The 12,939-nt window shown below is 42.8% G+C and overlaps 1 protein-coding gene across 1 annotated transcript in view; it reads left to right on the forward strand.

Moving 5' to 3' along the window:
• The first annotated feature begins 3,411 nt into the window (after positions 1 to 3,411).
• The window catches only part of HIBADH (3-hydroxyisobutyrate dehydrogenase), a 78,443-nt gene continuing 68,915 nt past the window's right edge, over positions 3,412 to 12,939 (forward strand). The window contains exons 1-2 of the mRNA XM_069860250.1: positions 3,412 to 3,537; positions 11,103 to 11,263. Coding sequence (XP_069716351.1) covers positions 3,465 to 3,537; positions 11,103 to 11,263 — 234 coding nt within the window. The 5' untranslated portion in view covers positions 3,412 to 3,464. The remainder of the gene's footprint in view (positions 3,538 to 11,102; positions 11,264 to 12,939) is intronic.

A 12,939-nucleotide genomic window follows, 5' to 3' on the forward strand; every position in this document is an offset into this window, starting at 1 on the left:
GGCAAAGGAATACAAGACTAAGTCTACTACACTTCTATTAATAGGACTCTCCTGTTTCCAGCTTCTCATGCTTTGTTTCCAAGTGGTTGTAGCGTATTTTTATTATGCTGCTACAAGTTGAATTCTCCTCATGTACTTTTGAAACAAAGAATGCTTTATTTATACCTACACAAATGAAACACTCCTAGACATGATAGAAAAAGGTCTAGAGAAAGACGCAGCTATGCAGGTGAAGCTGCATCTTGTAATAAGAGTTAAACATCTGAATTCAAGGACCGTGCTGAGTGTAGCATTACACACCTCACTTGATCCATTTATCTATTCTTGATAGATATTTTTGATATAATTAAAATAATTACTTTCCTAACTCAGTTCAACTTGGTAGGAGTCTACAGCCAGTTGAAGAAGGTTCAATTGATCTGAAAATGTAAGGCAATGATGGATCAGGCTGGAAGGCAAAAAATACCCATGTTTGCAAAGTTCTGTGTGATTAAGTGTAAAATTCAGGTTTTAGTGACTTCCAAAGACCTTATTTGGACTACAGTTCAGTACAGCCTTCTGCCAGCATAGCTGCATCGACGAAGAATCACACCTTTTCTCATCCAAACCAAGTCTATGCTCAAGATGGTTGTCAATCTTGTCACCGAGGAGAAAAGTAAACATAGCTCAGTAGGTTTATTCATTTATCATAGAATCATAGAATCGTAGAATAACCAGGTTGGAAGAGACCCAAGAGACCCACCGGATCTCGAGTCCAACCGTTCCTACCAAACACTAACCCATGCCCCTTAGCACCTCGTCCACCCGTGCCTTAAACACCTCCAGGGAAGGTGAATCAACCCCCTCCCTGGGCAGCCTGTTCCAGTGCCCAATGACCCGTTCTGTGAAAATTTTTTTCCTAATGTCCAGCCTAAATCTCCCCTGGTGGAGCTTGAGGCCATTCCCTCTCGTCCTGTCCCCTGTCACTTGGGAGAAGAGGCCAGCACCCTCCTCTCTACAACCTCCTTTCAGGTAGTTGGAGAGAGCAATGAGGTCTCCCCTCAGCCTCCTCTTCTCAAGGCTAAACAACCCCAGCTCTCTCAAACTTCTCTCTGAAGTTTGAAACACTTCAGATGGCACAGTGGAAGAAACAAGCAAGCTTATGAAAATATTGGTGTATATGAGTCTCTGGGTCTTCAAATGTTTTGCAAAGTCATAGCAAATTAAAAGGTTTTGAATTTGTATGTCTCTTTCCATTGCCTTAGCTGCAGAGATCTTTTTTCTTCTCAAGTCTTACTCTTAGTGCTCAGCTGAAAGGCAATAAGAGAAAGAAGCAGCTGGGTGACAGTATGAGATCAGCCTGTCCACTCACTCATGCCAGAGTACAGCTACTATGTAACCACAGCCACTTTCACTGCCCACAAAATTCCTTTTTATTGAACTGGGTTAATTTAATTGTGTATCATCAATTGCTTTGTAGGGGCAAGCATACAAAAATAGAGTGTGGTAGTGACTGCAGAGCCAGGCTCATATATGGAGCCTATTCTTTCTGTGTTAACATATAACTGAGAGAATAGCTGACTTTTGAGAAATGAGATACCTATTCCTTATGATTGCATTCTCCCAGAAGTCTGTAAATAGCTCCATGTACCAGCTACAAAAAACCTCTGACCTAGCAAGAGTAATGCAATGACTGAGGGAGCACCCAGCAGTCCTCCCCAACAAATCAAGGCAAGCTTTGCTGTCAGGGAATTAATTATTAATTAAGAGAAACGAGGTAGTTGCAGGGCTGGAGCCAAAGCTTTGCTCCCTGACACTCCTAACTGGCCAGAAGCTCTCCCTTGAGCTCATTCCAAGGTCTGAGAGCCCTGTCGGGTGCTGCGCTGGGGGTGAGCAGCTCAGCTCTCAGTGGCTTGTTCAAGCACGTATCTAATCGACATTGATAAACCCTCTGCCAGGTCTTTGGGAATTGCACCTCAGGCAGGACGAAGCCAGTTGATGCAAGAATTAATTACTATTACAAGAAGTGGAATATTTTTGATTTAAGCTAACGTAGAGTTAAGTTTCATCTAAGTAATGGTGTGTTTTTGAAAGTCAGGCAGAATGTCCCTCTGATAGCATGGTTTCTTTCAAACAGTGTTTTTCCAGACATTGTTAATTCTTTGAAGATGATAATACCTTGTGTGAAGTATGGTATGTACTGAACTGATGTCTCTTCTTCTGTAACCACCTCTGCTTGCAGTCTTTCTCTATCACAAACACAAGGTCAGAGAGCTGGAGCCAGCTCCAAATTCACAAGAGATTTGACTGTTGTGAAGCTCATAACAACATTAAAACTAGTCCTTGGAAAGTAATAAAACATGCCTAAGATTTCTGGGAATATTTATGCACGTGCATGGAAGTGGGAAATACATTCTGTAACCAGCTCTTCTCTCACTGCAAAATACTGATGGAGATTGCTCCTGCGTATTGTTCAGGCCTGATAAAGGACATTTGTTTTCTAAGACACCGAAATGAGTCTTAGAGAGTTTTATTTGCTGGTATCAATATGCTTCATTTTGTTGGCAAAAGACATTTCACCGGGGTATTTATTTGGATCTAAGAAGCTGGCACAACCCTTTTCTTGCCTTCTCAATTTATTAAGTGCATAAATATGAAGACAAATATACAATGTATAATGATGGGTTTGATTCTGATAGAAATATTAAGTGAGGTAAAAACGAGGGGGAAACGTCCAAGTGCAGCGTCATAATTTTAACATTACCAGATCCCAAAGAAATTTGAAATTCGGTCTGGAATGTAAAAAATCTCCCTGTTTCGTAATTATACCGAGACTTCTATTTGTCAGGAGGTGACTAGTCCCTCTTCAGGCTTTGTAAAACGCCAAAACCAGTCTTGGGAGAGGCTCTGTCACGGCAATTTGGGTGTCGCCGCGCTGAGCTCGGCAGGGCCGGCACAGGCCCTTTCCCCTCAGGCCGCCGCTTGGTGCCGGCCCCGGCTCTGCCCCCGCCGCTCCGCACGGCCGGGGAGGGAAGGGGGAGGGAAGGGGGAGGGAAGGGGGAGGGAGGAGAGCAGGAAGGGAAACACCCCCCCCGCCCCAGGGGAAGCCGCAGGCAGCGGGACGCGGTTCTCCGCCACTGCCCCAATAAGGCGCGCCGGCCCGGGCCCCGCCCCTCATCCCCGGCCGTTCCCATTGGCCGGGCGGCGCCCAGGCTCGTCTGCGATTGGCCGTCTCGGCGGGCCGGGCGGCAGGGGCGGGTTCCCATTGGCCGGGCGGTGCCCAGGCTCCCCTGCGATTGGCTGTCGCCGTGGGCCGGGCGGGAGGCGGGCTCCCATTGGCCAGGCGGCGCCCACGCTCGCTCGCGATTGGCTGTCGCGGGCCCGGCGGCGGGGGCGGGCACCGCCCGGGCTCGTCTGCGATTGGCCGCGGCGGCGGGCGGGGCGGCGGCGGCGCGGCCCGAGGTCACTGGCGGCTGGGGCGCAGCATGGCCGCGGCGGCGCTGGTCGGGGGACCCGCGGGCTGGTGGCGCTGGCACCGGCGGGTGCGGGCGGCGATGGGTAAGGAGCTGCCCGGGGAGGCGCCGGGGCTCGGCCGGGAGCGCTGCGGCCGCGCTGCCCTTGGCCCCGGGGGCTGCCGCGGCCGAGCCGCCGAGGGGCTTCGGTGCAAGAAATCTGTTGGCTCCGGTCTGGAGTCCGCAGCGCGGCAGGGAGATGGAGCCGGCCCAGAGGAGGCCACAGGGATGGTCAGGGGGCTGGAGCACCCCCCGTGCGAGGACAGGCTGAGAGAGTTGGGGTTCTTCAGCCTGGAGAAGAGAAGGCTCCAGGGAGACCATGTAGCGACCTTCCAGAAATTAAAGGGGCTCCAGGAAAGCTGGGGAGAGGCTCTTCCTGTGCAGTAACGCTTTTAACGTGAAAGAGGGGAGATTTAGATTAGATATTACAAAGAATTTTTTTACTGCTAGTGAGGCCCTGGCACAGGTTGCCCAGAGAAGCTGTAGATGCCCCATCCCTGGAGGTGTTCAAGACCTAGCCCTGCCCACAGCAGGAGGGTTGGATCTGGATGATCCTTAAGGTCTCTTCCAACCCAAGCCATTCTATGATTCTTTTGCTTAAAATCGCATGCCTGGAAATTGTCAGAGCCTGCAAGCATTTTCTGTGACACTGGTGTGGTGTTAGCAGTATCTGTCACCCACTGTTGGGCAGTTCAACCCTCTCAATCATTGCATCCGATTATTTTCCTCAAACTGAAGGTAAATCTAGTGGCGCTTCCTCGTGTTCCAGCTCACACTTTGTTGTGTTGCAGCTCTGCAGGTGCTCGCTTACATGTGGTTAATGTATGGGTGGTGGAAGGAGCAGACACCTTTAAGTGTCCTGTCAGTGCCAGTGAAGGGAGAGTATTTGCAGAACTGGAGCCCAAACCTATTCCCTTTTCAGAGTCTTGAGAAGCACACAACTTTTTCCAAGTATTTTATCTGCCAAAATAGATCATTGAAGCTATACGTTCAGTTGTCTTTTCAATGTCATTGCCATACAGTCTTTTGCTCATGTATGTCAGTGTATAGTTAGACTCCCAACAAATAGGTGAAGGCTTTTAAGTAGCAAAGTGGAAGAAATGTATTATTTTAAATGGCATATGGTTCTAAAATCTTGTCATGTAGCAAAAGGTTTCAGGAATTATTCAATTACTTTTAAGTAAGTAATTTCAAAAACGATTGTAATTCCCCTTCAAGCCTCATTTAAAGCAATCAATGAAAAGTGTTTGACACTTAATGTTTAGCTTTCAGTGTTATTTTTGCTTGACTCTCTTCTGCTAATGCATGAGCTTTTTATAGTTACAGCTCTGATGTGTTAAGTAGTAGCTCAGGTGCAGCAGGCATGTTGGTCACATGCTAGTAAAGTTAAATACAGGAGACCTGTTTGTGTAGTTAGTGCCTATTGTGATATCACAGTTGAATGCAGTGGCTTTCAGTGTGTTTTGAACTTTCTGTGTATGGCAGCTGTCAGATACTTCTGTAAGACCGTTGAGATCCGCTGCCTTGGTCAATATTCCAACAGTCATGTTTAATGTAGAGAAAATGGAAGGGATCTCATTTCTTCATGGTGAGCACAGGTGTGAAAAGCAACCCAAAACACTACTCTGGTCCTTGAAGTTGTAAAATGTAGTTTGTCTTTGCCTAAAGACCTGAGTGAGAAACCACTTTTAAGACAGAGGGATAATAGTGACTCTCCCAAGAAACTTCCGTAGAACAGAATTTCATTCACAGTGTTTAAGCTTTGACTTAGTCATTAGTGACTGCGATGAAAGTCCTGGTGGCTCTGAGAAGTGTTTATGGGATGAAGTTCTTAAGCATTAAACCTTCTTAGCTGCTAAGCTCTACTGCTTAGTTGTACGTTGAGGTTTCCCCATCTCTATTGTGTTTATTAGGTTTGCTATCCTTTTCTTTCGTTTTGAGTAGTTTAGAAGTTGTGGTTTGGGTTGTTATTTCATTGATTCCCATTCTGGATGAAACACCATCCTAATGAAGGAACCCTGCCAGCTTAGAGCTGTCCAACACCGTACCTTGATTAGTGAGTGGTCCTTAGTTGCTTGGTCCCTTGCTCTTTGCAGCTGGTGCAGACTATGTTATATTGTTTCTTCTGTATGTTAACACTAGAGGCTGTTAAATCATCTAGGAGGAAAATAGATAAGGGCAGATTTTGGAGAAGTATGTATATATACATCTTGGGTATGTGTGTTTGTGTGTTGGCAAGTTGGATAGTTGACAGAGGTCATGTAGTCTTGTGATCTGCAGCTGGCAGTCTCTGGGAAAGGTGCTCAATGGAGAGGGTGTATGTGACCTTACTTAAAAATATGTTTTTGATGGATATGGAGAAATTCTTCCTGGGGACTTTTAGGGTGAATGAAGTGGGGGCTAAGAAGGTGTCGTGGCTGAGAAAGGAAGATGTTCAGGTGACTGAAGATCATGAGCTGAGGGAGCTGCTCATCAAAGAAGATACTACACTTCTAGAAAATGTCCTTACAGATAGTTTTGGATGAGTAGTGGGGACCTATTCAGTTAGTAGTACTTTTGTTGATGCACGAGCTGTATTTGAATTGTTGAATGATTCTTCTCTCTGGTGTGGAGAGGCATTAATTACTAAGCAAGGATTATGACTGAAAGAGCTGCTGCTCTGCTGTCCAGCACATAATTAAAGTATTAAGTGCACACTTGATACTCTTTTTAGATGAAAAGTACTTACTGCATTTTTTCATCTCTACTGCATTAGCAAACATTTAATGAGGCATAGCTACAGATAAGAAGAATGAGGTAAGAATACTCTGGCTGTTACAAGGTAGCATGCCTGTTTTTCATCAGCAGACCTTTATGGAGGCAAGGAGAAACAAGTGGGATGTTTTCAATGTAAAGCTGGTCAAATTTAGAGTCTTGTCATCTTCTTAAATTATGATTTTGGTTCAGTGCACTCCTCCAAATGGTTGCATAACCTTTAAAAGCTTGTGACCCTGGGGCAATTTAAATTCCACTGGCAAATGCTTCTAGGAGCAGGAAGACCTGATTCTGCCCATGTACAGCTGGCCTTTCTATCTTACATGTTGCTTCATCTAGTTTCCTCCAGGATCTAGTTCAGTAGAGGTTTTCTGAGTTTCCATAAAGAGTCTGTCTGATCTTTTTTTTCAAATCAGGAAAGAGAAAAAGGATGATGTCTTCTTTTGTGCTTATACCAGAACTTAAGATGCTAAATCAGTGGCAAATTCCTTTATTTAGTGGCTTATAAAGCCCTGAACAAAGCCAGCAACTTCGGTTATTGAGCTTCCTCTGGGCTTTCCCTGGGCATCTTCCAGTGCTCCTGTTAAATCTCATCTACTGGGTTTGAAAAGGACTCAAGACTCGCTGATCCTCTCTGTAGTAAAGAATATATCAGTATTAATAATATTAATATGACTTGTAACCACTCTGATGAAGAATGCGTATGGGACAGGAGTTTGTGGGCTATTACCCTAGTGCCAGATCTGTTGGTTTCATTTGACTGTGGAGCAAGGGATTCTATCCTGGAGCTGGTGAACATGGTTCAAAATATATTTTATAAAATTGAAAAGTAAGAAATATAGATGAGATTACAGTTTGAGAGTTACTGGTTTCTCAGTCCTGTTCTTGGACAGGTAGACTATTCTTTCCCTTGGAGTACAAGCATATTTGACCTTTTCCAGCTCTACTGCCTGTGGTCTTATCCAGCTATTAATTCCTTTTTGTTTGAATACAAAGAGATGTCCTCTGCACTGCATATTATAGTGTCTATGCAGTCAAGTATTTGCAGTGATTTCAAGGCACCACTGGAGCTGAAATTATTTCTTGAAACTGTAAGAGTCATTGCTTTGGGAGGTAGTGTAAAATGAAATATAAACATCTGAAATTATCTAAACTTGTAACTGTCATCATTCAGCTTAAAAAGAAAATTACTTTCAGTATCTTTAGAAGCTTGAAAAGGCAAGCTTTGGGTCGTTGACAGGCCAGATATTCTAAGAACAAGATTGCAATCTGTGCATTCTGAATATACTTTCTTAATGGATTTTTTTTTTTCAAGAAAAGCCTTTAAGATATTCATGAACTCTTGCTGATTTTTCAATTAAATTATTTTTAAGGTATAATTCTTGTGAAGTTGTATATCAGGTCAAGTGTATCTATTGTAGGCTGACTTTTCAAAGCAAAACATTTTTGTCCATGTTGTCTGTAAGCCCTCAATATGGCAAGAGGGTCATAAATTGTTCCTTGTCATCAGTGGAGTCTTCACAAGCATGGGGCTCTGCGAGCATGTGTTCTCTCAAGAGAATAACATAGAATCTCCTGGGAAAAGCCCAAATTCTTTGGACACAGTGTAGCTGTAGCTGGTTTTGCTCACAATTAACTTGATCGGTAAATTAACCTGTGTTGCTGGTTCTATTCCCCATGAAGGAGAGGTAGTTGCACATGGTATCTCTGATTATTTTAAAAGTAGCTCCTATTACTCCTACTTCTGATGTTCTGCCCTCTGTTATAAGTTGAATATGAACTGGACATTTTTCCAGCCATGTAATTGCAGCAGGTTACTGTAGATTTTGTGGTTGGAGTAAAATGGACTCAGCACCACAGGGACAGTTTCTGCAAATGCCTATCCAATTAATAGGATTAGTTAAGCATACATGTATGTGGGTTTGCAAAATATCAGTCCTGAGATGTTTGAATTATACATTTGTTTCAAAACCGAGCCTGTGCCATGTATCAGATGGTAAACAGTGCTTAGATATTCTGTAGGTTTGTGTGACAGGCCTCACTGTTGGTTTCAGCACTGATAGAGAAAAAAGATATCAAGAAAGTTTTCTGTAGATGATTAAGAGATTTCTTGATGTTTAATTTGAGATGGTGGTCCGTGAGGTGAGAAAAGAAGAGTTTGGGATAAAAGAAAAGAGGCTACGAGAATGATCCTCGTCATGGTATCTAGATTTATGCTCTGATGAGGTTACTTTAAATTCACAGAAACAAAGGAAACTCAGGTTTGGAAGTAGGGCTAACTTTAGAGCTTGATAGGGTTGTTTAGAGTGCTTCAAGGTTGCTTCTAGGTTGCTCCAAGGATGAATGTTCCACCACTTCTCTGTGCATCCTGTTCCAGTGCAGAACCTTCCCCCTAATCAGGGATGCTTTTGTTACTTCCCACCAGAATTTCCCTTCCTGCAGCTTTTGACCGTTGCTCGTTTTCCTATTTCTGTGCACCTCTGTGAAGAATCTGTCTTCATTTGCTCTGTAACTCTTCTTCCCTCCCATTCCATATATATAATAGTAGAAGACTGCAATCAGGCTTTGCTTTTCTAGACGATTCCCTTAACCTCTGCTCATATGCCATATTCTCCAGCTCCTCAGTCATCTTAATTGATGTCTCCTGGGCTGTCTGCCCAGGTATGACCACATCTCTTGTGTCTGTGCTGCGTAGAGTGGAGTCACTGGTTTCTTTGACTTTTTGGGTATGCTATTGCTAATGTAGTGCAGTACGTCACTAATCTTTGGCTGCAAGGATGTCCTACTGACTTGTGCTGAACTTGTTGTCCATGAGAATCTACAGGTTATGCAGACTGCAACCTGACTAGCCAGTCCTCAGCCTTCAATGATGTCTCCTGCCTGAAGGACAGGACGTTGTCTTTTTCTCTATTAAACTTCTTGAGACCTGTTTATCCAGTCTTTCTGAAGGGTAGCCCTTCCCTGCAGTTTTTCATACATTCCTCCCAAGTTTGGTGCCACGTGATCTTTCTGAGGATTCTTACGTCTCACCATCACAGTCACTGGGGACATTTTTAAACAGCAGCAGCCTGAGTATTGACCCATGAGGAGCATCACGTGTAACTTTTGCTTGTCTTTGAACCCCTGATAATTGTTGTTTAAGATTGTCCAGACAATATTTCTTCCATCAGTCAGTCTTGCAGTCCATTCCAGTACATACTTTCCCCATTTGGCTACTAGAATGCTAGAGGAGGCTGTTTTGAAAGCTTTACTGAAGTCAAGGTAGGTAAGATCCACTGGTATGAAGGGGCAGAGAAAGGAAAATGCTGAAAACTGGGATTTGAACCTCCTTAGGAAGCTAGAAGCTTCAGGTTAGTAAAAAGAGAAATTGTGATTTACTGAGGGAGACTGCCTCATAGAAACTATGAGAAGAAAAGGCTTCAAGATTATTACTATGGCTAATCATGGTGTTCTAGGATCTTTGTTCATTTGTTTTCTAGATTTGACACGTTGCGCTTCTTAAAAAAGGAACATGCTCTTTTCCTGACTTATCTGTTTGCACTAAGTATTTTCCCAGTGCAGTTTTCTTTCAAGCTGTGTTACTTCTGTAGCTATGTACTTGCTGCAGGCATCTGTGGAAACTCTCTCGGACCAAAGTTCTCTCAACGAACCTGATTTATTAACTGTGGCACTTCCAAAATAGTGCTGCAGATGAAAGAGCATGACCATTGCTGGCTAAGAAGGAGCTTAAAGTCAGAAAGACTTTAAAATGATTAATCAAGTGTTATTGGCCTAGAGAGGATTCTTTTCTAAGCATTGAGACTTCTTAGAGCCTAGATCCAGCTTAGGCACTTTTTCTGTTTGTATGCCTGAGTTGCAGTAGTTAGTTAGCCTTGTTTCTGGATGTTCAGTTGCCACACGCCTTAGTATTTTTCTGCATAACTTTTCCTTTGTCATAAAGGAGAAATTATTTTATGTAATTGACAAGGACATCTTGGCACTGTCAAATTGGATGAGGAGTGTATAGAGTGATGAGGCAGTGATTGTGGTAGATGACTGCAAAGTTACTTGCTCTCCGGCATATGATACTCTCTGACTACTTGTAAAAAGCAGCTGAAACTTGTAGCATTTTCCACAGACTGTAGGTTATGCTTTGTAGTTCTGCCTTGGTAGTTCAGCAAATAGAATACAGGGATTATTCCTGGAAAGACTTCATCATTTTGTATTGACACTACAGTTTGCTCTGGTTTTCAGTATTTGCTTTTAAACGGTAGTGCAGAGGATTTGCAGTGACTTATTATGGAGAATTTCACCTTTCAGTTAGTGCCTTGTATTTATCTGAATGTGGGGTCAGAGGAGTCCAGTTATTGTCTTTGAGGGGCTGCATGAAATACAGTGGCAGCTTCAGCCCATTTCTGGAGAACAGGTGCTATACCCCAAGGCTGCAACCAAAGTTGCAAATGAGTCTCTAAAGCGTATATATAAAATTTGATTTCTTATATCCAGTTTAAGATTTAGACACATAACAAAACACAGACAGGCCTGCATATTTTAAGTCTATATTTGAGCTCTTCTTAGACCTTAGCTTTCAGGAATGTTGCTGAAGTTTGGTTATTACTATACTTTTGAAACCCACATTTTCGTTATTAAAATAATTTTCTTTGGTATGTAGAAAAATCATTCTGAGATGGTACTTGTGGCCCACTGTGAGCTATAATTTATGGTTTAAATTATATAGAATAGCACTTACATTTCTATTGTTTTTAAGTGTAAAGTTGTTTAAATCAATGAAGACATATTACATGCTAGCTTTTGTTACATCATTGTTATGCATTATTCTAAAATACAAATATATTGATATTTTTTGCTTGAAATCAGTGTGTTCTAGGGCAATGGCTTCCAAAACACCAGTTGGATTCATTGGGCTGGGTAACATGGGAAATCCAATGGCAAAAAACCTGGTAAAACATGGATATCCAGTTATTGCATATGATGTGTTCCCAGAAGCTTGCAAAGAATTTCAAGACTTGGGTGCTCAGGTATAGTAATAAACTTTGTTTATTCCAACAGCAACTGTATGCGTTGAATAGTTCTTGCATGCAATGTCTTTTAAATAACCTTGGGGTTTTTTTTCTTGGTTAAGATCACAATTGAAACTAAAACAACGTGGTGAATGCAATCTGAATCTGGGAGGTTTCACTTGGAGCAAAACATGATTCTACCCTTAGTAGTTTTCATGCTGTTAGCCAGAATTGCTACCTTGTTGGACTTCTTTAGCTGTTTTTTTCCTCCCTTTTTATGAGAGTAGTTTGATGGCCTGTTCTTTCACCTCCTGCTTTCTCCTGCTTCCTCCTCCCCCAGGTCTAGATGGCCAGTGGGCTGCTTTTCATCTGCTTCCTAATTTGACCTTTTCAGGTTAAATGACCCTAGTTAAAAATTCCTGCTGGCATAGCTGTAAGGGTTATAGGGACATATGAGCTTTCCTGCTGCTTCAAGGTGCAGTCCTCAGGGGCAGGGGAAAAATCTAATTATATACGTGCTCATTCTCTCCGAGGCGAGGAAGGTTATGGTGAGAGAAGAGGAAGGAATGAAAACAAAAAAAGGAGGGAAGGAAATTGATCACATTAAGGAGGTTTACCTTCCTGCCATGTACCCTGTGAAATCTTGGCCCTGTTCCAGTCAGTGCTATTCCTTTTGTTGATCCCTTAATGCAGCCAGAAATCCATTCAGTCTCTCAGATGGTTGGCTCAGTTCTGAGGGTCTGAAACGTATCTGTGTGGTTTTTACATACTTTAACGCTATAACAGTTTAGGTAAGTATGGGTGGATGGGTAGGTGCATAAAACACTGAAAAAAGTGAACTCAAGTAAGGAGAAACCAATGCAAAAATACTACTCTGGTGTGGCAATGTAGAGGATAGGAGGGAATTTTCCAGCAATGGCAAGGAAAGTGTAGGCAGATCTAGACAGAGGAACTGTATGCTGTGAAAGTTTAAACTGTTGGAGCTAATTGCAGCTGTTTTAAATAATGAGGTAACATCAGTATTCCTAAAAGATAAAATTATAAAGTGCACCTGTTGTTAATTAAGTGTGGCTCCCCATGAATAATTACAGAATCTTGACATTAAGTGGGTAAGTAAGCTTTTCAACTTGTTTTCCTAGCTACTGTTTTTATTTTTTTAAAGCAGCTGAGACCTTCAGGCACGAACCAGACCTGTCTTGAGTATGAGGGTGGGCAAATGGAAAGGAAGTCTGTTTTGAACACTTGATTGTATTTTTAATTCAAGTTCTGCAGTGGGATCTCTGCTGTGGCTGCTCATTTGTATAGCTTATTGCCGTAGTAATAGAATCTTTGGCATCCACTGCAGGACTTAACATGTGATATTAAAGGTGAACTGTAATGCTTTTAAAAATAAAGCTAGAAGTATGTTTTAAGATCGTAAATCACTAAGAGAATACATGGGTAGGCTTAAATACAAATAAAACACTCTTAAAGAAAATATGTGAACATAACTTCTTCTTCTTGATCTATAGGTGTAAATCCTACCCCACCATTTTTTTCAGGACTTGGAAACTTGTGAGTCCAGGGGGCCTTGTAGAAACTGCAATAGAAGGTACATTGGGCTCTAAGGGCTGCTTTCTCTCAGGTCTGGCTGGTAGGGCAAAACCATCAGGAGAGTTACAGAGGTGAAAAGATGCCCCCCAAGAGACAGTAAA

The sequence above is a fragment of the Phaenicophaeus curvirostris genome, chromosome 6, assembly GCF_032191515.1.
Source record: "Phaenicophaeus curvirostris isolate KB17595 chromosome 6, BPBGC_Pcur_1.0, whole genome shotgun sequence".
Classification (NCBI taxonomy): domain Eukaryota; kingdom Metazoa; phylum Chordata; class Aves; order Cuculiformes; family Cuculidae; genus Phaenicophaeus; species Phaenicophaeus curvirostris.